Source organism: Lissotriton helveticus, chromosome 10 (genome assembly GCF_964261635.1).
Source record: "Lissotriton helveticus chromosome 10, aLisHel1.1, whole genome shotgun sequence".
NCBI lineage: Eukaryota > Metazoa > Chordata > Amphibia > Caudata > Salamandridae > Lissotriton > Lissotriton helveticus.
The window spans coordinates 279,552,011-279,577,376 of NC_136071.1; the positions used below are offsets into that span (position 1 = coordinate 279,552,011).

At 43.3% G+C, this 25,366-nt stretch overlaps 1 protein-coding gene across 2 annotated transcripts in view; it reads left to right on the top strand.

The window, feature by feature from the left end:
* HHATL (hedgehog acyltransferase like) overlaps positions 1–25,366 on the top strand; it is a 171,819-nt gene that overhangs the window by 44,389 nt on the left and 102,064 nt on the right. For both annotated transcript variants that reach the window (XM_078665309.1, XM_078665310.1), the window contains exons 4-7: positions 1,360–1,473; positions 2,798–2,992; positions 5,301–5,510; positions 24,833–25,004. In XM_078665309.1, coding sequence (XP_078521435.1) covers positions 1,360–1,473; positions 2,798–2,992; positions 5,301–5,510; positions 24,833–25,004 — 691 coding nt within the window. The remainder of the gene's footprint in view (positions 1–1,359; positions 1,474–2,797; positions 2,993–5,300; positions 5,511–24,832; positions 25,005–25,366) is intronic.

The window sequence follows — 25,366 nt, forward strand, 5'->3', positions numbered from 1 at the left end:
CATCTACAAAAACTTCAAACCCCAACCACTGCAGCCGGACCTCCCCGCTCCTCCCATCAACCTTCTGCCCTACATACTGACCGACTGGACACCTCTCTGCACTGAAATCTCAACATCCATCAAGTCCTCCATCCATTCTGGAGCTCTGGCCCACCACACCTTTAACCTCGGACACAAAGATATCGGAACCCCACTCATCAGCATCATCAACTCAGCGTTCAGCTCTGCCACCTTCCTAGAAACCTGGAAGCATGCCGAAGTCAAACTCCTATAAAAATCAACAGTGGACCAATACGACCTCTAGAACTACCACCCTATATTGATCCTCACCTTCCCAGCCAAGGTATTGGAGGAAGCAATACACTGCCAACTCACAAACTACCTGGAATCCAATCACCTCTTCGTCTCCTCCCAATCTGGCTTCCACTCAAACGCCAGCACAGACACCCCCTTATAGCCGCCATGGACGACGTCAGGGCTATCAGTGAATGTGGTGAGTCAGCATCCATGATCACCCCCTACCTGTCAGCGGCCTTCAACACCTTCCCACTACCACCTCATCCAAAGACTTTACCACATCAGCATCTACAACGCCCTCAAGCTGCCATCCGCTTTTCTCACCTAACACTTTCAGAGAATCCATCTCCAGCCTTACATCTCCGATACCAAGAGCATCATCTGCGGCGTACCCCAGGGCTCCTCACTCAGCTCCACACTGTTCAACGTTTACATGACTCCACTCGCACTCATCTCTCACAACCACGGTCTCAACATCATTTCCTATTCCCACAACACCCAGCTCATACTCTCCCTCCCCGAAGACACGGACACCATCAGAACGAACTTCCAGAACGCTATGACTGATGGGAGAGGAGGAAGTCAGTACAGTAGGGAGCATTGGGGCTGTGAGGGGAAAGAGAGAGAGAGAGGGGGGGAGAGAAAAAGAGAGAGAGAGAGAGAGATGGATAGTAGGTCGTCAACAACAGCCAGCTAAAGATGTCTGTAGGCAAGACCTACACAAGCTTCATTGAAACTGTGGAAGTAATAAAAACGATATATTGGTTAAAATACACATATATTGCTACACACGGAGTGTAAATGTGAAGGCAATAATTAATACACTGTATACATTGTCAACAAAGTGCATGTGTTATTTTCCTAATAAAAAAATGTTGTCAAAGTTGAAGGGTTCTTTAAATTACAAGTAGTTTTTAGAGATTTTTGCAAAAAATGTTTGCGTATAAAATTAAGTAACAAGTTGTAACATCAATGTATCTTTTATCTTGAGGGTTGAAAACCTACATCATTCAGGTTGCTTTGGTCATGTTTATATCATACATACGTTGTTTGTTTCGACAGGATGTGGCTGACTTTGAATGGATGATGTGGTTTACCACATTCAGGAACTACATCATTTTTGCACTAAGTGGGCACGTCCTTTTTGCCAAGATTTGCACAATGCTTGTACCACAGGTAAGTACACTCACTCTTTGCATGCATACTCAGCATGTCTCATATTTCTTTAAGTGCCTATTACAGATGTTAGTCATTGAGAACTCTTTCTGATATCTTGGTTGAATTTAACATACAGCCTCAGTTTACATGAAATAGGAGGCTCTCTACCCAAGTCATATTTTGTGTAATTATCAGGGAGTCACTGATATCAATAATTTAGAATTCTGATCGGCAAGGCTGACGCCTCTATTAGTGTGCCAAGCTTACAGCAGGTAATGAAACCTTTTAGCCAAAGAGTAGTGTGTGAATAGTTTATGCTTCTGAGATGACCACACAGAGATTAAATACATGGTGGTTCATTAATATTAATTCTGCTCACATATGATATGATTGACACATCAAAGGTTTTAAAATCTGCCAAAGTGAATTCAAGCTTTCATCCTTTTAAGGTTAAAAGTGGATACTCTAGCCTATTGTTTTTAGCAACGGTTATATCTTTGCAGAAAACGTGTGAAGAACAACATTTATAGGAGCTAATAAAAATGAAGTGCTGATAAGGCAAACTCAGTATGGGTAGTGAGCCTGTTAATCAAAGAATGAGGTGGTCACAATGCCCCAGTTCAGAAAAAATTATGTAGATAGATTATCATCTTTGTCAATGTTGAACACCAAAAAATGTATCTCAAACATCAAGGCTGACTCTCCCCATACAAACCTGTGAAATACTGATCCAAACAGAGACCAGCTTGGGCTTCCCATAAACATCTGAAATTTGATTTTTGTTGCTGTTAGCAGACATAGACAGGGGCTGCTGGAATTTTACATTTTCTGGTGTTTATGGCTTAGGGCCCCTCATGTTCTTGCCATCTTTTAACCATGTTATAGATTCCTCTTTCCACAAGAATACTAAGACCACCATTTCAGTGGAAAGCATGAAATAAATTTGGCATCTGATCCAGACGGGGAAAGTGGCACACAATAAATTGGAAAATTACCCAATCAACAAATTCTTATTTATAACATTCTACCAAACTAAATTCAACAACGGCCTGTGCAGCCATAATCAAGCAGCTAAAAGAGAAATAGGGTAATATGTATTGTCTCCATTTTGTAGTTCGGTAAGAATTCCTGAAGCTTCTGATGCAAACCATAGTCTGCTTTTTCCAATTCTAAGACCCTGTGGGTTAAGAAGTTTTAAAGAGCTCAATTAATCAGTCCATATTTTAAGATGGTGGGTGATTCTTGGCATGATATGTAAGCATATATCTTAAAGTCTTAAAGAATTGTTCATGACACATATACAATATACCTATACTCAGAAATGTCTTTCATTCTCTCACAGCTACGGTCCTGGGTGTACATGATCTACGGGATACTGACGGTACTTGGAATCATGGGAAACTCCTTCTTGATGCTAGTCCTTTCCCATTGCCTTGTCCTCTACACTGTCTCCCTGGTCAAGAAAAAGTGGATATGCTTTGCCGCAGGAATTGGCTGCTTAGCAACTTTCAAAATGGAGCCTTTCAGTACTTGGCAGGTAATTTCTTATGATGCTGGGAGCTTTCCTCTTCTTGTCTTTGTATATTTCTTAGTAAATTTACTCATTATCACACCTCACTTATCCAGTTAATATACTACGTACTAATTGACTAGTTCGTGGGATGTGCCATGTAAATGCTTAATATTGCTAACTTGTCAGTACAGAAAGTACTACACTCTACATAATCCAATGCATGAGGATAGTCCATTCACTAACTATTCAGGCAACATGTGTATATTGAACTGATTCTTGGCTTGCTAGCCTTTTAGTGGGCACGCATGGTCAAGCTATTTTCTCTTGGATGTAACTATCATCAGTATATATTAAACATTACAAAAGACTGTTCAGATGGCGAAAAGTGGATCTCCAAGAAGGGGTATGGCCCTTGAAGGACTTAGGATATTGAATGCTCTATCTTATCCTATTTGATTTTTTGTAATGTGGCCTTGTAGATTTGAGTGAATATGTAACAGGTGTCCCTTATGAGAAAATTGTTTAAATTCCTTATGATGGTCTTACTTTTAGGAGGGCGGGCAGCCTCTGATCTCCTTTCCCACTCTCATTGTCTTTATCCCCACTAGAGAGATTTTCAGCATCTATAAGGCCTGGAGGACAGTTGCTGAGTGAGTCACATGGTTGGCATGTATGACTGTTCCCCCCCTTCTCTAATGGTATGTTTTTGGGCATTATTTTGACAAAACTCTTCCAGTGACAAAACTGTGTCTGGCCCATTGCATGAGACCTTTCTGATGTCAGATGCTTCTCTCTATATCACACTGAAGGTTGTAAGTTGCAATATCAGTCTTTAATATCAACCTGCAAAATTGTCGACTGCCACTATAAATACAGATTTACTGTCCTTAACTCCACATACAATTACCTTCATGATACAGTAGTAACTAATATTGTGGAGTGAATATCTTTGGCAGTCGATTTTAAAACAACAACATTGTGGTATAACACCCACACTTAATATGTATCCCTACAGAAGAAAAGACCATCTAGGATCAAGAGAAACCCCTTTAGCATGGGCACAGTCTACCTTTGTGTATGTATGTGTAAGTGAAAAGGCATCCCTAAGAGCCATGCTAAATGTTCATCATGAAATGGTGAACAAATTTAGGACTTCAGTGAGGGCAAGCCTAGCGATGGTATTTGGAAGTTCCAAGGGATCTAATGTAACAGATATTTCCTCTCCCACACCCCCCCCTTTTAAAGTGTGTAGGCGCTCAGATCTGGGAGTTGGCTGATTCTTAAGTTACCAAGGGCCAGATGTAGGTGGCTAAATACCGGTCGGTAATGCCGAAATTCGGAGAATTTCAGCGTTATCAACCAGTATTTGGCTGAGTGCAATGTAGGTGGGTTCATACCTACATGCAAAATAAGGAATCGCTAAATAGCGATTCCTTATTTTGCTCTTGCATTTAAGGAATCACCGATTCCTTAAATGCAATGTACGTAACACTAAAAATAGTGCACTTGAGCCTTAAGGAATCGCTAATTACCACCAACTTCAAGTTGGTGGTAAGTAGCGATTTCCTTTAAAAAATACTTTTTTGCTTTTTTAAATGTGCCATGTGGCACACATTCATGCCCTTAGGGCATGAATGTGCGCCACATGTGCACACATGCACATTTCAAAGGTGCAACAGGGTGTCCTTTGGACACCCTGGTACCCTTGAAATTACTCCTGTTATTAATGATTTGGTAATACCGAATCGCTAATAGTGAATATCTTCCAATTCATTCCTATGGGCCTTCTAGCCCATAGGAATGAATGGCTAGGTATTCCTTAATAACAAATCTCAATTACCGATTCGTTATTAAGGAATGTTAAGGAATCACTAATATTTTAGCAATTTCTACCTACATTCCATTTAGCGAGTACTTAACAGCGATTCTGTAAAAATCGCTATTAAGGACTCGCTAAATTGAAGTTACCTACATCTGGCCCCAAATGATTTAATGTATCTAAAGACACAATTCTCCAGTCATACACTATTCTTTGGCAAATCATTGTTTGCAGGTGTATGATGTCAATGGGATCAATTGAATTAAATCAAGGCTACAGTTCTCAAAATTAATCAGATTGTGAACTGAAAGACAAGGATTGGATTGCAGCTTCCTTGGAGACATGGCGTCATCTGGTAACCTTAGTTATTCACCTCGTCTCTACAGATGTGTCTCAGCTGTTGAGTTGTATTAGTTTTATATATGCATCAATCACAATACACATGTTTCTTTGTGTAATTTTGAAGCTTTTTCTTTCAGTACTTGTAACCTTAGGCTGTTTTTTTTTGTCCAGAGTGACATTGTCACAGGAACATTTGACCTTCAAGACATTCTGTTTTGTGGGGGGAGCGGTTTCACCATCATGCGCTGCATGAGCTTTGCCCTGGAGAACTGCGACAAGAAAGAGGGAAACTTTTCACCCCTGGAGCTTCTGAAATACAACTTCTACCTCCCTTTCTTTTTCTTTGGACCTATTATGACATTCGACAAATTTCATGTGCAGGTGAGCACCTAGATTTGAAAAACAGTTTGGCAGTTCAGTATTATTTATATAAATTGCTACACAACAGACAGCAGAAGTTAATGGCTCTGATTATACAGATGTGTCCTGATCAAAGTAACAAATAGCATTTTGAAGGTACCAATCTAAGTTACAAATAGCATGACCAAGGTACAAATCAAAGTAACAAATAGCATGATAAAGGCATAAATCTAAGTTACAAACAGCAAGAGGACAGTACAAAATAGCACGATGAAGGTACAAATCAAAGTAAAAATTATCACAATGAAGGTACAAATGCTTGGCAAATAGACTGATGTAAATTCTTAAATTCAAGACCAAATATACAAAAGAGGCTTCAGTCACATTTCAACTACTTGCTACCGACACTGGATGGTGTTGGGAGTTGAAACGGTTCTAGAACACACAAAAGAAGAACTTAAAGAAATAGAAGCCTTAGAAAAGAACTCTTAGGAGAGGACGGAGTAGCTGAAGGAAAAGCGCTTCTGAGCACTGCTTTTATGTATTTTCTAAATACAGTAGTTTCTCGTGGTTGACTATCTCGAATGCCGAAGATAAATCCAGTAGGATAAAGAGACAAGTTTTGCCTTGGTCAAGGGCTTGAAGAGTGTTGTCTACAATGTGGAGAATAGTGGTTACGGTGCTGTGCCCTGGCCTGAAACCAGATTGGAATTTGTCTAACAGGTTGAAATTAGCGATGCGTTGGCTCAGTTGGAATTGTACACATTTCTCGAGCACTTTTGCAAGAAGAGGAATATTAGATATTGGTCTGAAGTTGTCTGGAATAGCAGGATTAAGAGTGTATTTTTTAGGATAGGGATGACTTGCCTGGTTTTTAGAGAGTCAGGTATGGACCCTTGTAGAAGGGAGGCATTAATTATTGTAGTCCAAAAGGGAATGATGAATGGGGAAGTCGCTGACCGACAGTTGGAGGGGAGTGGGTCATTAAAGTGGTTATTCGGTTTTAAGGACGATAGAATTTTCGATATGGAGTGGTTGTCATATAACTTGAAGTTGGACCATTGAGCTTGGTTTTTGGGTGTTGCCTGGGGTGGATGAAAAGAGAGATGGGTCCCGGCAGGAGGAGGTGAGAAGTTTAAGGAGGAATTAAGTATGTTTCCTTGGGAGTTAATTTTGGCTGTAAAGAAGGAGGAGATCTCCTCACAGGTTATTAGGGATTTTGTAGTTTCTTTGGAGGCTTTAGCTAGGTTGTTTGATTGGTATTTGACCATTTCAAAGCGATTGTAGGGTCTGTTCTTAGCGTTTTCCAGTTCTGATCTGAAGAACAGTTTTTTGGATTTGAGGATGTTCCTGTTGTATGCATTTCTGGTCTGACAGAGATATTTTAGTTGGGAGGCCTAGGGGTGCTGTCTCCAGTTTCTTTCTGTTAGCCGGAGAGCTTTCCTTTCGTTCTTGAGGGGTCTGTTGAAAATGGGGTTTTTATCTTTGATTTGGGATCTTTTTAGCTTTAGTGGGGCAAGATGGGAAACAACCGTTACATCGCAACTTTTACAACGCACTTCTATTACAACGCAGCTTTTACAACGCTGGATCCATTACATCGCATGTCTTTACAACGCATGACATTACATAGCAGATGCTATTACAACGCATGTTATTACAACGTAAGTATAAGTAAGTATATAATTTTTTTTAAATTTTATTTAATATTATTAAATTAATTTAAATAATATTATGAATAAAAAAATATTAATTTATGTTTTTTTATATTATAAATTAAATATATTAATTTAAGTAATTTTAAAAAATAAGTATGAGTATAAGAGTATATGTTTTGGGGTACTGAGGTATACGTTTTGGGGTGTTTGGGTATTTTTAGGTTTCAGGGCTGGGTTTGGGGTTTTGGGGTACAAGGGTATTTTTAGGTTTCAGGGCTGGGTTTGGGTTTTGGGGTACAGGGGTATTTTTAGGTTTTAGGACTGGGTTTGGGTTTTGGGGTACAGGGGTATTTTTAGGTTTCATGGCTGGGTTTGGTTTTTGGGGTACAGGGGCATTTTTAGGTTTTAGGGCTGGGTTTGGGTTTTGGGATACAGGGGTATTTTTAGGTTTTAGGGCTGGGTTTGGGTTTTGGGGTACAGGGGTATTTTTAGGTTTCAGGGTTGGGTTTGGTTTTTGGGGTACAGGGGTATTTTTACGTTTTAGGGCTGGGTTTGGGTTTTGGGGTATTTTTAGGTTTCAGGGCTGGGTTTGGTTTTTGGGGTACAGGGGTATTTTTAGGGCTGGGTTTGGGTTTTGGGGTACAGGGGTATTTTTAGGTTTCAGGGCTGGGTTTGGGTTTTGGGGTACAGGGGTATTTTTAGGTTTTAGGACTGGGTTTGGGTTTTGGGGTACACGGGTATTTTTAGGTTTCAGGGCTGGGTTTGGTTTTTGGGGTACAGGGGTATTTTTAGGTTTTAGGGCTGGGTTTGGGTTTTGGGGTACAGGGGTATTTTTAGGTTTTAGGGCTGGGTTTGGGTTTTGGGGTACAGGGGTATTTTTAGGTTTCAGGGCTGGGCTTGGTTTTTGGGGTACAGGGGTATTTTTAGGTTTTAGGGCTGGGTTTGGGTTTTGGGGTACAGGGGTATTTTTAGGTTTCAGGGCTGGGTTTGGTTTTTGGGGTACAGGGGTATTTTTAGGTTTTAGGGCTGGGTTTGGGTTTTGGGGTACAGGGGTATTTTTAGGTTTTAGGGCTGGGTTTGGGTTTTGGGGTACAGGGGTATTTTTAGGTTTCAGGGCTGGGTTTGTTTTTTGGGGTACAGGGGTATTTTTAGGTTTTAGGGCTGGGTTTGGGTTTTGGGGTACAGGGGTATTTTTAGGTTTTAGGGCTGGGTTTGGGTTTTGGGGTACAGGGGTATTTTAAGGTTTCAGGGCTGGGTTTGGTTTTTGGGGTACAGGGGTATTTTTAGATTTTAGGGCTGGGTTTGGGTTTTGGGATACAGGGGTATTTTTAGGTTTCAGGGCTGGGTTTGGTTTTTGAGGTACAGGGGTATTTTAAGGGTTCAGGGCTAGGTTTGGGTTTTGAGGTACAGGGGTATTTTTTGGGTTTTAAAAAAAACGATTTTAAATTAATTAAATTAAAATAATTAAATTAAATTAATTAAATTAAATTAATAATAATTTTAAAATTAATTAAATTAAATTAATTTAATTAAATTAATTACAATTTTAAAATTAGTTAATTTAAATAAATTAAATTAAATTAATTAAATTAGATTAATTACAATTTTAAAAAAAAAGATATACTTACCTATACTTACATTGTAATGGCATGCGTTGTAATAGCATCTGCTATGTAATGTCATGCGTTGTAATGCCATGCGATGTAATGGATCCTGCGTTGTAAAAAAATGCGTTGTAACAGAGTGCGTTGTAATATCTCGCGTTGTAACGTCATACATTCGGGCAAGATTGTCAATTATGTTGGACATAGTCAAGTTGTAGTGAGGTCGTTGACCTTAGATAGATTGGGGGGGTGTAGGTCATTCATGCAACGAGCAGTCAGCTTCTCATGGTCAAAGCTCTTAGTGTCTCGGAGCCTGCATTTTGGTTTAATAGGTTGCCCAGGCCTTTTCCTGAGGAAGTCATGTATTAGGAAGGGAATGGCGTGGTAGTCTGACCAGTCGCATGGAACTTTTGAGTTAAGCCTGACCGCCGTTGCCTTTGCAAAAATCCAATCCAGTGTGCAGCCTTTTGTGTGAGTTGGTAATGTGCAGGCTTGAGTGAGTGATTGGTCAGCAAGGAAGATTTTGACGGTGTTGACCTGGGGGTCTATGGGGTCATTCCAGTGCAGATTAAAGTCACCGAGGAAATTTTCATTGGAGTGGGAGGAAGCCTTAGCAGTGATGATTTCCATGAGGTGGTCGATGAATGTGTCGTTCTTGCCTGAGCTGTGGTAGAAGATGTGCAGTTTACATAACAGAGTAGCGTTATTACATATGGAGAGAGCAAGATATTCACAGGAATCGGTGGGTTCGGCATGGAGTTCTGTAACGAGGAGGTCTGAGTGGTAGAGGCAAGCAACACCTCCCCCTTTTTTTAAATTGTCTGTCAAGCCTAACAATGTTATAATTTAGCGGGACCAGTAAATCTAGGTAAGGTGATGATGATTCGTTGAGCCATGATTCGGTTAGGATAGCTATGTCCGTTTTTTTGGCTCAGGATGAGTGCGGCAATGACAGAGGCATGCTTCGCTGCTGATCAGCAGTTAGGAAGGAGGCCAGAGAGTGGAGCATTGGGGCGTGTGTTGGAAGTAGGGGAGGATAGGTATGCTTGCGCTAAGTTGTTGTGTTTACTCCTCTGTTACGGTGAGATGACAATTTATTAGTGTTGATTGAAACAGTAGGAATTAAGTAATCTGCTTTCTTGTCTGGAGGACTGGGGGCCTTGGGAGAGGTCTTGTAGGATAAGAGGAGGGCTAGAGCTTCATCCTCCGAGAGGTAGTTGTGATGCTTGCGAGGGCGAAGGTGTCTATTGGCCAGCGGCATGGGTTGGAGGGAAGGCATGGAGAGCGGGGGAAGGACTGAGTTATGGGAGGGCTTGAGATTAGTGATAGAGTGTTCAGTGAGGTGAAGGCTGTTCTTCAACTCTAGAATGGATTTCTGGATGTTCCGAACTATGTAGGATGCTCTGATGTTCAGGCTTTTAAGGTGCATTGGTGAATGTTGTACTTGCAGAAAGGGGAACTGTGGGTCAGGACTAATTCTGGTGGCAGAGCGGGAAGCCTGCTGGAGAAGCTAGACCACCCTAAGGCTAGTTTTCTAGGAGGAGGGGTGTGAGGAGTGCTGGGGGTGCTCAGTAGGGTGGTCACAGGGCTGTTGGAGCGGGTGTCAGGTGAGCTGAGAGTGACGTGTGTTAGTTACTAAGCTAGAAGGGGAGGGGTGAGGATAGGAGGAGGGGGCAGCAGCGTTGCCTTATTGTCAAATGCTGGAGGTTGGGGGAGTGGAGGGAAGTTCTCTAACAGCACTAGGGGAGCTACAGTCCAGGGATTTGTTCTGAGTGGAGAAGACTTTGGGGAGAGTCGACCCACCCTGACTTTTGGGAGGGAGTGAGGGGGTGCATGGAGGAGAAGCTGGAGCTTTGGTAGACCTAAATGGGAGGCCCTTTGAGTTGTATATACCGGAGCTGTGACAAGAATCAGGTGGCGACGGCAGGCACTGGCGGAGCCTAGAGAAGTGATGTATTTTTTTTTTAGGATGGAGAAGAAGTCAGCAAGCCTATTGAGATATATGTCTGGTGCTTGGATCATAATGATGCTGTTTTTGTATAAGGTAATGGTAAGGCCAGCTCTAAGATTTAGGGAAGTCTTGATTGTGAGTTTGGCACCATATGAAATGTTCCTGTATTCATGTACGCTAAGTAGGTTTGATATGGCGGCGCACCATAGTGCTGTTTTCCTAGAGTAGAAAATGAGGTCATTGATAATGATGCCCTTGTTGGCATTGAGGTACAGGTCAGAGATCAGAGTCTCAGTGTGTCTTCTCAGGAGGAAATATTTGAAGGATTTAGCAGTGATCCTGGAGAGGTTAGGCGGGTATGTGATGGTGTAAGAGTTGCCCCTTGTTGTGTTCAGGTAAGACACTGCCATAAAGGAGAGGGGGGAGTAGGTAAAGCCAGGAGGATGAGCTGGTAGGCTGCAAGGAGTGGGTCAAGTGTTGCAATTGCAATGGGCAATACCTGTTCAGGGGGCGTGCAATAAAGGGAACGGTTCAGAGCGCAGGCGAGGCAAAATGGCGGCTCCCCAGGAGGGGGTCCTCGAACTCTAGCTCACCAGGGAGGAGCCAGCAGGAGCTCCTGGGATGGTGCAGGCAAGCAAAATTAGAGGAGTAAGTGAGGCAAAAAGGCCTTGAGGCGTGCACAGTGGGTGGCAGCCTCTTAACGTAGAAATGCAGGATGGGGACCCCAACCAGCTCAGGCTGCGGAAGGAAGGCACTTGCCGTCGCAAACCACGGTGCGGTAGAAGGCGGGAGCGGGTCTCGCTACAAGAAGAAACATCATGAACATGGCATTAAATTAGAAGGATGTAGAGTACCATAAACAGCTGTCGCACATTAGAAAAACCAGGTTCAACAGGAATAGAAACATCACACAGCTGCTGCCTTGGTATGTGGGAGGCTGAGATCCGGCCTCGTTCCAAGGCTGAGGGAGGACCTGAGGCCAAAGAAGATAGATAATGTCAGCAAAACCCATAGGCAACAAATATAACTATTACCCAGGTGCTGCCTCAAATTGTGTGAGACAAGGATCCGGCCTCGCTCCAGGGCTGAAGGAGAGGGTGAATAGATATATGGGGAGGAGGCGCCGTAGTCAGCGGCGGGTAGCAGCAGGCTGCGGGGTGTGTAATGCATGGTTCTGCAAAGGGGGTGGCATGTACAGGGCTACACTTTATAATGTGTGGATAAATAGTGGTATGTCTCACCTGGATGTTCAGAGATTCTAGAGTGAACAAGCATAGCCACATTTATGGAGGGATATTTCTCACCAGTTTCCACGACTATTCTGCTATATACCACACTGAATCAGCAATTTGAGCACTGATGGAAAATCTGAATTCTAGAGCACTTGTCAGTTGAAACTTGGGTTTCTCAAAGTACGTTCTGAAGGAATGTCTCTTTAAAAATTACCTAACAATATTAATTATAATAATAATAATATTAATAATAAATCTATTATTAACATATATTACCTATTATTTTTGCAGTATATTATTAATGTAAATAACACTTGATAATGCCATAACTATTGTAAAAGCATCATAAAACATATAACAATAATAATATTAATAACGAAATTAGTATAAATACTTTATTATTATTTTCATTATTTGCATGCTCCTTTTGGAGCTGTTACGACATTTTCAAGTATTAACTAGTTATTTAGTGATATGAAAGTGTTAAATAGTTATTTTGTTTTATGAAAATGCCAAAACTGTTGCTTTGTAAATTTATCAATATGCTTTCAGGCAAAGTATTGAGGGATCTTGTTCTCACCAGAGCAAAGCAGAGGGATCCCTACTTTATACGGTGGACTGTATATGTAGACTCAGAAAACAGCTTTGACTGAAATTTCAATGGACAGCAAAACAGAACCTCCAGGACTATGTTTTCACAAGTATAACAGTATGACTGTTCTTCTGGAGCTCGAGGAAAGGAAGCAGTCTCTGAAATTCATTCACATTGTACATATCTCAGATCTTTTTGGTCTCAAATACACATGAAGCTTCTTTATTCTAAACATCCTTCCCCAGAAATAAAACTACATTTCTAATCTTATTATAAAACAACCTGTATGTTAACTAACAATGAATTATATAAAAATCGAAACATCTGCAATAACAAAAGAACTTGGTTTTCTGTGACTTCATGGTTTGGGAATAAAATAGTATGTAAAAAAGGTTAAGGATGATTAATGCACTGTATTCTATGTGAGATTATTATTCATAATTCTACTAATACGAAATTCTAAACACGAACTCTTCTTTGTTATAAGAGGAAACATTATGCAGAGTTATGTGAAATATTATTTAACAAAAAAGTGAATCATGCAAACGTTCAAAAGTGAAGCTTTTATGTGTGTTTCAGCATTTCTAGTCAAACTACTTGTTAAGCAATGCTGCCTTAAACACTTTTGAGGCCTAGTATTTATAAGTGTGATGGCTGTGTGCCTATTTGTCACATTTATAAATGCATTTCATTACATTAAGCTTGCACATTAATACTGCACATTCGTTATAACTATATTATTTTAATGTTTATAAATATCCCTCATCAGAACCATCACGGTAATCTTCCAAACAAGATGGCAGCACTAGAGAGCTAGAGTCTCAAAATTTCTCCATGTTGGTCTTACTTCAAAATTCTAGAATAACTGGAAGGCGACAGCTGATTCTTGGACTCATATTCAGTCTCTAATTTTAGAAACATGTTCATCGTCTTAAAATATGACACTGGGAGAATTGCTTCCAGTATAAATGCCTGCATGCACTGGAGGAAATGCCTCTCTTCTTCACTTTGAGAGGAAGCAAGCACTGACCGCGAAGGATCACATAAACTAAATTATATTTTCATTAGTGGGCCTGCAGCACTGGTTGAGCCAGCCACTTAAGTACCCCTTTAAACATGCCTCAGGCCTGCCATTGCAGAGCCTGTGTGTGCAGTTTTAAACTGCTGTTTCAACCTGGAAAAATAAACCTTTTGCCGGACTCAAATCTTCCTTTTTTAATACATATGGGTCACCCCTAAGGTAGGCCCTGGACAACCCCAAGGGCAAGGTGCAGTGTATTTAAAAAGTTGAATATGTATTTTTAAGTTGTACATGTCCTGATAGTGAAAAATTCTTAAATTTGTTTTTCACTACTGCAAGGCCTATCTCTCCCATATGACAACATTGGAGTTGCCTTGTTACATTTTATAAGTGTAATTTCAAAATGGGAAGAGGTAATTGGTTCATGTTTGGTGTCTATGGAAACATAATTTAAAATTCGAACTTATGGTGAAGTCGGATTTTGAACTGCAATTCTGAAAATGCAACTTTGAGAAAGCTGGCATTTTCTTGCGCCAGTCATTTGGTTCCTACAGCCTTTCTCTGGTCACGTGGCTGGATGTAGTTGGCAGTTTGACTTTGTGTATTGCCCTAGACAGCCACACACAGAATGAGAGATTAGGTTTGAATGGATGGGCCATTACTAGCAGGCTGGGAGGAGGAGCTGGGTACAGCCCCACTTACACTTGAAGAGGCAGTGTCCTTCCTCCACACAAAAGGCTGCATTCCCCCTGCACTTGGTCTGGAGTCAAGGCAGGGAAGGCTAGGCATCTGTGCATTTCAGAGAAATGCCTCTACAAGCTTCTCCCCACTTCAAAGGCACAGCTGTGTATAAAAGATGAACATCAGATACCAACTCGTTAGTACACTTCTGGAACTGTGGATACTCTGCCAGGAAGGATGACTGCTGTGCTGCTACTAAACCTGCCACTCTGCTGGACTGTTGCTCTAATGGAATTGCTGTTCTGTTGTGCTAAGCTGCTGCTTGTTGTCCTCTTGCTTGAGGAAGAAGAACTAGACCTGCAACTTCATCTTGAACCAGGTACCCACAGTGACTTAAAGGAAGGCGCGGCCAGTACAGGTAAGAGTGGTGGGCCGGGGCAGGGCGGGAGGAAAATGACATATGACGGCATAGGGAAAATTAAATAAATAAATAAAACCCCTTACCTTGCACTCACTGCAAGGTAAGTGGTTTTATTTATGTATTTATTTATTTTACTTTCCCTATCCCATGATATGTCAACTTCTACCCCCACTCCACCGCCCCACCGCTCTTACCTGTACCAGCTGCGCTTGCTTAAAGAGCTAGTCTGCTGGCCTCCTGATCTGATCCTCAGGGACATAAAAAGGCCCCCCAACAGCTCCTCGAACCTTCTTCAGTGAGTTATTGACCCCCAAGTGGTGCCTCCCAGGTCCTGAACCGTTGGTATGGCTCTCGAGCTTTTGAAATCAAGCTTTTCATTTTTTTGTGGCCGCGAATGGGCCCGTTCACGCAGAAACTGCACCGCTCACATCGAAAATCAGCGCGAGTCGCCCCAGTCTGTCTCTTCACACAGGAAGCATTGATCGCTGTGGATGAACAAGAAGCTCCAGCCCATCCATCCACGGCACCCGACGTGCTCTTCAAACTACACCGACTGTGAGAAGCCAGCCTGGTATATGGTGTCCACTAGTGTAAGTGGGCACCTTGCACCAGTCAAGACAACCCTTATGGTGATTTAAGAGGTCTTAAACAACTTTAGAAAGCTATCCCCATGGTAGCTGTGGAGAGCAGCCTTCAGGCTTAGTCCTGAAGGAGTGTAAAGCAGCTTGTTTTACCAGAATGCAATCTTATAGTATAGATTAAATGAAAGAGAACCACACAAAGTATGTATAAAAACATGTATTTATTATATAACACTATCTAGTACGTTACAGTATCTCCTACATGGGGATAGAAACAAAGCACACACTACTTAAAGGAATCACAGTAAATAGCACTAATATACAGCAGGCTCCAGAGCGGCACCAAACCATATACTAAGAAAGTGGTATAAGAACCAACACTCGAGTGAGGACAATGTCGAGAGGATGTAGAATTGCTGGTGACCCACAGAACCACCCAAGGTAAGTAGATAGGGATCCCACGGAGAGCGTGTGCAGTGTGTGAACATGACTGCGTGCTCTGTACAAGTCTATGTGCAAGTTGAGATTGGAATTTCGAAGATTAGGAACCCTTACCAGTGGACCCTGAAGAAACCCTGTGGAAAACAGAAGGTTGGAGAGCTACCCCACCCGTGGATACCATGGTACCTAAGTTACCTATCCCAGGGAAGCCGGGTGCATAGGTGTTAAGTGGTCTCGGAAACCGCCATCGAATCCAGTGGAGGACTTCAGGAAAGTGCCGCTGCTGAAAGAGGAGAAAGTGTCCGGAGGAATCCAAACATAGATTCTTGAAGAGGAGTACCTGAAAGCAGAGGGGACAGTGTCTATGTCACTTGGGAGGGACCAGGAGACTTGTAAGACGGATGCCCTCCGATGTCTGGTGCTTCAGGAAGGATGACGGTGACTTTGACTATGCAGCTGCGTGGACCAGGAGGTACTGAGGGCAACCAGGATATGAGCTGTCCCACAAAGGATGACGAGTGCTGAGGGGTCGGTGTCCAGCGGGAGTACCAACAAGCCTTGGCAAATGCAACCCCCGCAGGAAGTCAAGAAGGTGCACGGTTGAAACCAGCAAGGTCCAGGAGACTCACCACAGGCAGGGGAGTCAGGTCAGGCCTCAAGCAATCAGGAGAGTCCAAGGAAAGCAAAGGTGACCCTCAAATGGACTCACAGGCCAACGGCACTGGAGTCACGAGAGGACCTCAAGCAGGTCACTAAAAGATGTAGGCCACAATGCACACAATGTGGTGTAGCCAAAGATTCTGGTCACTGGAGATGCTCGAGGTTGTGCCTACTTGGAGCCCAGTCGTCTTTGTTGCGGTACCCACATATGCAGAAGAGTGACTCCTACACTCCAAAGGAGATTACATTGGTTGCCCTTGATGCTTCACAGGCCTTGGAAGTTTCCTGTATGATGCACAGGCACAGACGATGCATCAGACTGGAAGGGAGATGAAGTCAGGCCCAAAGGAAGTCCAGCGAAGTCCAGAGCACCCAGACAGTAGAAGTGCAGTGGTTTCAGTTCTGAATCTTATCCCACGACGAATCTAGGGACCTAAACCCAGGTAAGCCCTTAAGTACCCTAGGTTAAGGGGTGGGAAGATCCAGGGGACCCCCCAGGGGAGGGTCTCGACAGGGGGGAGGTTACTCCCATGTTCATTGTCCAGTTCCGTGCCAGAGCAGGAGCCAATGGCTCCCAGGACTGGCTTGAACTGGACTATGCACAGGGACACCAAATGTGGCACTCATAGAGACTTTCAGGCACTAGCAAGCGCACCCACCCACCTCTAATACCCTAAATCCTGTCTGGGAGGTGGTCACACCTCCCTGTGACAGGATGCCTATTATTCTGCCTTACCCTACTCGAGCTTGGTTCAGCATCAGGAGGGCAGAAATGTGTCTCTGGCTGGCAGCAACCATTTTGTGCTGTCCGGGGCTAGAAGGCTGGTACCGGGAACACTGAGAGCCTAACGGAGGCCTCTTCCAGTGCTTTGAATCATACCTCCCACACCATTTACAGTGTGGGGGTATGATTCCAACATGTTTGATAATAAACATGATAGTATTTGTTGCAGCCGTTTTCGTGTGATTACGTGGTGCCCCTCTGTATATGGCTGCTTCACTGACAACCCGGGAGTATGGACTCCGTAGGCTGCAGGGGTGTCCTGCTCATGCAAGGGCACCCTCTCACTTAGAACCAAGCATCCTGCTCTCAGGATTGTAAAAGCCTGCTATAGGGGTGACAGTGACCCTTAGATATAGTAAACCTATATCCTTAGTAAGCGGTGCATGCACCAACTTACACGGGCTGCAATGGAAGGCCTGTAGTTCCATTTTGAATGGTCTCTCATGGGTGCCATAATACATGCTGCAGCCCATGGGAGAACTATGGAGTACCTATGGCTGGGTACATGGGTACCATATACTAGGGACTGATAAGGGTACCGCAGTATCCAATCTAGGATGTACCTAGGTACTGAACACAACAGTTTAGGGAGAAAGCAGATACACTGGGGTCCTGATAAGCAGGAGCCCAGTCAGACTAGTTAAAACAGCATAAGATCAAGCAAAAAGTGGGGGTAACAATAAGAAACAGATCCTACTTTCCTACACCGACCATTACCAGTGATGCTCTCCTTGCTCCTCATGACCCTCTCCAATGAGAACAGACACTTGCCACAATACATGAGAAGGTAAAACTTCAGCATGTCTAATTTGGGACTGTATCCAACCCATGCTCCATCGTGGTCAGCCTCAACGTTTGACTTTGACACGGTACAGTGCGACCAGATACCCCCAATTGGTGCATTATGCTTTTAGACACTATTTTACAGTTTATTTTTTTTTAATTCTGGTTCTACGGATTGTAGTTTTGTTGTTTTGGTCTTGTTTTATTTATAAAATGTTGCACTATATTTTGAGCATGGAGTGGGATCTTTTTCTTGTGGTGTTTTAACTGTTTCACTGTTTGAAGTGTTGCAGAAATACTTTACACATTGCCTCTATGTTAAGCCTGACTGCTCTGTGCCAAGCTACCAGGGAGTTGAGCACAATTTAATGTGGTTTGCTTGTGCCTTACTCTGACTTGGACTGTGGTGTCTGCTTGACCAGAACTCACACCCTAGTCAACCAGAAACCCAATTTTGAACAAGTATGAAATCCCATCTACAGCTTTAGATGAACATGGTAGTAGTTCACTATAAAATGTCTATGCAGCCTAACTATACCTAAAACTTTGGTATTTTTCAGTGAATATATAGATTCACTGAAAAAACTTAAGGTTACAGAGACTTTATAGTTATGCTGACATTTCAAAGGTACAAATCCATAGAAATTCAGCCGTTATAGTTTTCTCACTTAACTCTAACCTATGGCCCCGCAATGCACTGCTCATGACCTCACATATTACATCACTCATGACATGGTCAGTGGCAACACTGATGACCTCTCAAAGGACATCACTGATGACATCATCTAGTGAATGGGAGTGTTTTGTAAAGGTTTATGAGATTGTTACACTTATAATGATGTACTAGAAAAGTTAAAGTAGTATTTGTAGCATATTAGAAATAAGTGGTTGTAATTGTAAAATTAGTTATGTGAGTGATTATGCAATTATCTGCATGACTGTGTAAGTTTATGTCTTAGTGGTTGTATGGGTGTGAAAGTGGGTATGTGAGTAGCTGTATAGGCCTCTCAATGAGTGTGTAAGTGATTATATTGGTGTGTGAATGGGTGTGTAAATGTTTTTTGTTTTGTATGTGGTTGTGTCAGTGGTTGTATGGGTTCGTAATTGGTAGTATAGGGGTATGAATGGGTGTGTCAGTGGGTATATAATTAGTAACCCCAGGCGGCATATTTCCACTCCGCCAGCCGAGTTTTACCAACTCCACACTCCACTGGGAACGCAAAGTGGAGGCACAACGCTGACTCTGTGGCGGAGCGGAGTACGTCTCTCAGCCCCTGTGCCACCGGCCCCCAAAAAAGGGTAAAAAAAAACACTTACCTTCTCTCTCACGTCTGTGGGATGCCCTCCTCCTCCTTGTAGTGTCTCCTTGTTGCCACCAGTCCACGCGAGCTGTAAAACGTAGGAGGTTGCAACCAGCAATGAGGAGGAGGACTGCAGCAACTAGGAGACACCACGGCGAGGAGGAAGGTGGCCCGCAGATGCCAGAGAGAAGGTAAGTGGGTTTTTATACCCTTTTTAAAGAAAATCAGGTGGGACTAGGGCAGAGCGGAGTTCCACTGAGTTTTTGTTTTAACTCTGTGGAACTCTGCGGAGTGCAACTCCGCATACTGCGCCCAGGCTTAGTAATTAGTTATAGCAGCGTGTTAGAGTTTAAGAAGCTGTGCAAGTGCGTGAGAGGTTGCATGAGTGTGTGAATGATTTTGTGTGTATGGGTGGGTACAAGAGTGATTATTTGAGTGAGTGAGTGGGTATCTGATTGGCTATTTCAGTGTGTGATTGGGTGCGCAAATGGTTGTATAAGTGTGTAAGTGAATGTTAAAGAGAATGTGTGGCTGTGATAGTTGGTATGTGAGTGTTTGAGCGCTTGAGTCAGTGGGTGTGAGAGTGGTTGTATGGGTTTGTGTATGTCTGTTTAAGTGACTATATGGGTGTGTGAATGAAAGTGTATGTTGCTGTTTATGTATGTGACGGTGAGTAACTAGTATTATGCATGTGTGAGTGGTTGTTTAGGTGTTTCATTGGGTGTGTGAGTGGTTATGTGGTTTTGTGAGTTGGTTTGTGAGTTGTTCTGTGAATGATGTCATCAGGGATCTCATCTGAGATATCATCAGTGATGTCACTGACCATGTCATGAGTGATGTAATATGTGAGATCATAAGCAGCGTATTGTGGTACGTAAGTTATAGTTAGGTGAAGTAACTGGTTGTATGACACAACCAGGCATTCATTTTTTACACATTCGTTGAGAACACGAGCGGAACAATGAATGCGGCTGAACCACGCATTCCATTTACAATGCAAGTTGTTACAACACCTTGCCTTAAGTCCAACGCTGCTTAACCTAAAGCAAGTCATTTCTATGACTTGCATTGTAAATGTAATGCGTGGTGCAGAGGCATTCATTACTTGCTTAATAAATAACAACGAGAGAGAGCGGGAAGGACACTCCTGAACCCCCTGTAAAGCATTAAACAACAACAAAGGAGTGACTAAAGTCAGACCAGGAGATCCCTGACTTGATACAACAAAACAGCTCGGGACATAAATTATGCATTCATTATTTGGCCCGCATTGTTCGGCGGTCATTGTAATTGCTGTTTCCCGAGGTAATTATAACTATTGAATTTCCATGGTTTCGTACGTTTGAAATGTCAGCCTAACTATAATGTCCCTGTAACCTTTGGCCTTTTCAGTATATTTCTAAGGTTTTTTAAAAATTCTATTTCCAACTATAACGTCCCTGTAACATTTGTTATTTTCAGTGAATTTCTATGGTTTTTCAAATGTAGTGGGGATTGATATGTGTGTGGGTGTGAGAGTGTCTGTATGGATGTCAGAGTCTCCATATGGGTACGTGAGTGGATTTGAGAGTGCTGGCATGGGTGTCTGAGTGGGTGTGAGTGTGTCTGTGTGTGGGTGTGAGTGTGATTGGGTGTGAGAGGGTCTGTATGGGTATAAGAGTGGATGTGAGAGTGTCTCTATGGGAATGTGAGTGGATGTGAGAGTGTCTGCATGCATGTCAAGGGGGTGTGAGAGTGTCTGTGTATGTGAGTGGGTGTAAGAGTGTGTGTGAGAGTGACTGGGTGTGAGAGGGTCTCTATAAGTATATGAGTGGGTGTGAGAGTGTCTCTGTACGGGTGTCAAAGGGGATGTGAGAGTGCCTGTATGTGTGTCGTAGTGGGTTTAAAGTACCTGTATGGGATCAGAGTGGGCTTGAGAGTGTCTGAATGGGTGTCAGAGTGGATGTGAGAGTGTGTGTGTGAGTGGGTGTCAGAGTGTCTGTATGCATGCCAGAGCAGGTGATAGAGTGTCTGTTTAGGTATGCAAGTGGGGGTAAGAGTGTTGTCTGTATCAGTATCTGAGTGGGTGTGAGAGTGTCTGTGTGTGTGACTAGGTGTGAGAGGGTCTGTATCAGAGTAAGAGTTGGTGTGAGGATATCTTCATGGGTATCAGAGGGGCTGTGAGAGAGTATGGTTATGTGCATGGGTGTGAGAGTGTCTGTATGGGTGTCCGAGTGTGTGTGAATGTCTTTGTGTGTGACTGGGTGTGAGAGAGTCTGTATGAGTGTATGAGGGGTGTGACAGTATCTTTATGGGTATGTGAGGGGATATGACAAAGTCTGTATGGTGTCAGAGAGCATGTGAGTGTCTGTATGGGTGTCAGAGAGGGTGTGGGGGTATCTGTGTAGGTGTCACAGTGGGTGTGATAGTGTCTCTATGGGTGTCAGCATGGGTGTTAGAGTGTTTGTGTGTTTGACTGGGTGTGAGAGGGTCTGTATTTTAGTAGTAAGAGTGGGTGTGAGAGTGTGTGGGTATGCGAGTTGGTGTGAGAGTGTCAGAATGGATTTCAGATGGGGTGAGAGTGTCTGTATGGGTATGTGAATACATGTGAGTGTCTGTATGGTTGTGTGAGTAGATGTGAGTGTGTCTGTGACTGTGTGTGAGAGTGGCTGTGATATTTTCTGTGAGAGTGTCTGTATGGGTAAGTGGGTGGGTGTGAAAGTGTCTGCATGGGTGTCAGATGGGGTGTTAGAGTATCTGTATATTAATGTGAGAGGGTGTGTCTCTATACGTGTCAGTTACTGCTCACTGTGAAAATATGGACATTTCTGGCTGCAACCTTCATGTCACTACTTGTACTGTTATTATGACAGCTACCTCTACTGCTGCTGCTATTACTACTACTGCTAATAATAATCATTGCTATGTTATCAATAATAATGCTACTAATAATAATGTATTATTATGTACCATAGTGATATTATTAATGACAATAATAAAGTATTAGCACCCTACCCTTCACCACTGGGTAATAATGTCTATTAATGACCTTCCCTGTAGGTAGGGGGGCAAGCTACAGATACTGGCTGTCGTAACCCTCCTTGCAGGATGGGAAGGACAACAGAGCACCCCCACATTTAGGGGCATATTACGATGAGTTACGGGAAGCCTCCGACCTCAGGGCGGCTCTAATTCCGACTACCTGATTATGTTACAGCTGCTCAGAATTGAAACCGACCGATCATTTCAGCTGGCTTCCGACGGGCTCAAGGAGCCCGTTGGCCAGTCAGAACCGGCCCGTAATCCAAATGGACGGCGGTTTACGCCATCCAGGTTACGATGCACTGTTACCAGCAGGGTTTCTATGATGGCCTTCCCGACAGGGAAACCCTGTCGGAAAGCGTGTTTGGGGGCCCCCTTTCCCTTGCAGCCTCTGGTTGGTGGCTGAAGGGCACCTATGGTGCCTCCCTGTTAATCCCTGCACCTTGTGACAGGCACCTTGAGGTGTTGCAGGGATTAACACAACCTTCCATTTCCCCATGGGCGCATGTACAATGGCCGGTGTATAGCCGTAACATGTGCTCCCATAGGGGAATGCGACCGAACAGTGGGGCTGATTACGATTGCGGATTTCCCGCATCCACCGGGCCGGCGGAAGCCACCGCCGGCCCGGAGGATGCAGGAAATCCGCCGGGGAGCCTTGCAAGACTCACCGCCATATTAGGATGGCTGGTGGGTCTTACTATCTGTCCGCCGCTTTTCCGCCGCAGGCGGATTCCGCCCACGGCGGAAAAGCATTAACATGGCCGCCGGTGTCTATCAGACACCGCCAGCCATATTAGGATGACAGCGGAAAGATGCCTTTACACGGCGGCATTTCCGCAGTGTAAAGGCATACGGATTTGTGTTTGGGGGCCTGTTGCGTGCCCCCAGGGGTGAAGGGGGGGTGGGGGGTGCACATGGGGGGTACCTATGGTACCCCCCTGCATTTGCCTGCACAAAGCGGCAGGCACCGTGAGGTGCCTGCCGCTTTGTGCATGCAAATGCACAACTTGCTTGTTTATCATTGCGGCGGGTGCTGCTTCAAGCAGCACCCGCCGCAATGATAAAAATACAGGATGTGACCGCCAGGGTGGCGGTCACATCCTAATTTGCACGGAGGGACCGCCGCTGCCCCTGCGGACGGTCCCTCCTTCTCTATGGTGGCGGACGGACTCAGGTCCGTCCGCCATCATAATCGGCCCCAGTGTTCGGTCGCATCATAATCAGATGGTCGAGACCGCAGGCCGGAGGTCAGTTGGTCCCAGTCCCGGTCCCGTTTCCGTGACGGTGTCCGAAATCATAATAGGCCCCTTGGTGTGGTGTAGGGGAAGGACTAGAAAAAAAATGCATTTGCACAAAGGAATCCATAATTCACATACAGAGTTCTTCACCATACTCCATACAGAGGGAATGGAACAAAATTTGAACCATGTGATTCCCAATGGAATCTTCATGGAAACCTCTGTGAGGCAAAACTTCCCAAGCTGATTCAATATACCTGTGGGTGCAGAGTTACTACTTTTTTCATGAAAGGGCTCTTTCTAAACTGAGTTTATTTTTTTCTACTTTTATTCTGTTTAATTAGTCTTCCAAATAAAAATATCAAAAGGAGGAGCCTAACACCCATGTGTCAACTGATTCCTTTTGAAGAGGCTGAGTCAAGGCCTGGGACGAATGAAGTCATTTCTTTCATCCTTTCACTTAAGAGGCAGCGCCTGCTCCAGCATCGGCCTCTGTTTTGACTAGGGATGGCCCTGGTGCACCACAGCAGAGGGGCATTTAAAACTGGCTGCACAGAATGTTCACTTCCCGGTACTGTAACCACAGCTAAGGCCCACAAAGGGACCATTCTTATTAACTGGCCACTTCCCATCATTCCATCCATGATCATAATAATGCTAGCAATAACAATGATAAAAATAATACTAATCATCACCATAGATTAAGTGTAAGCTGGTCTTAAAATGGGCAAAAAAAGTAACCAGCGTGTGCCATATGAAGGAGTGGTTACCTATATCCGCTAAATACTCAGACAAATACGCATAAGAGCTTTGTCCTACAGTTGTACTATCTTACTAATGAAATTTAAAAAAAATTGGAAGATGGTATTTTAATAATGTTGTATTTTGAAGCTAATAAATGCTTGGCAAAATATGTCTAATGGCTGTATTTTTTTACCACCTGGTAGTATCCCAGCAGTATTTCCATTTTGCTAGCAGTAGTAAACCATAATCGCAATACTTCTGCATGATAACCTAGGAGTAATATTAATCTTGGTGGAGTTATCATTTTCTACTGTTGAAAATTTTATATAATTAGTATTTTCTTGTTTCAGCAAGCAAGATAAGGGGATGTAATTTAGGCTGTGGCGGCTGTAGCTCCCACCACTGCTATTTGATTCTCTGGGAACTCCATTGACATTGATTTTTAAATCTGCCATTTATGATTCATCCCTGTATGGGACATGCAAACCCTGCCTCTTCATTGCCATTCAGGGAACCATCATGGGTGGATTTAACTTTGGTACTGAGGGGTTTTAACGTATACTATTTTCAAAATACTATTGACGCGATAAATGTGCCTTTGCTCTTCTGCCTTCTTCTTGAAAACAGATAAACTCCACCAGTGTGACGCGTAAGGAGAATGAGATGTGGGACATCCGGCTGCACGCAATGGTCCATCTGGGGGCAATCATTCTGGTGGATGTGCTTTTCCACTTCCTGTACATCCTGACCATCCCCTCTGACTTGAAGTTTGTAAACCGTCTCTCAGACTGGTCAGTAGGTGGGTCAAGAACTAAGATTATCTCTGTTTCTTTGTTTTTCTTTGAAAATAGTCTCTGAGTCTGAAGTCGGCCTTCTTGGTCAAATGCTCAAGAGTTTCTAGTCAAGTTACATTACATCATTCCCATTATTCACCCCCTTTACAAAGTCATGTGCATTACAGTTTGTAGGAACTTTTGCCAAAAGACATTTCAAAACCATTGTTAAGTTCTTCCTAACCATAACACAGTTAACATCTACAATACAACTCAAAACCCGTCCCGCTATCACACAGTCCAAGTGCTAAAGCTTTAGGTGCTTGCTGATATCCTCATCACAAACTTAAATTGGGTTCTTTTATGTATTTTTGGTTTTAAATTTTAG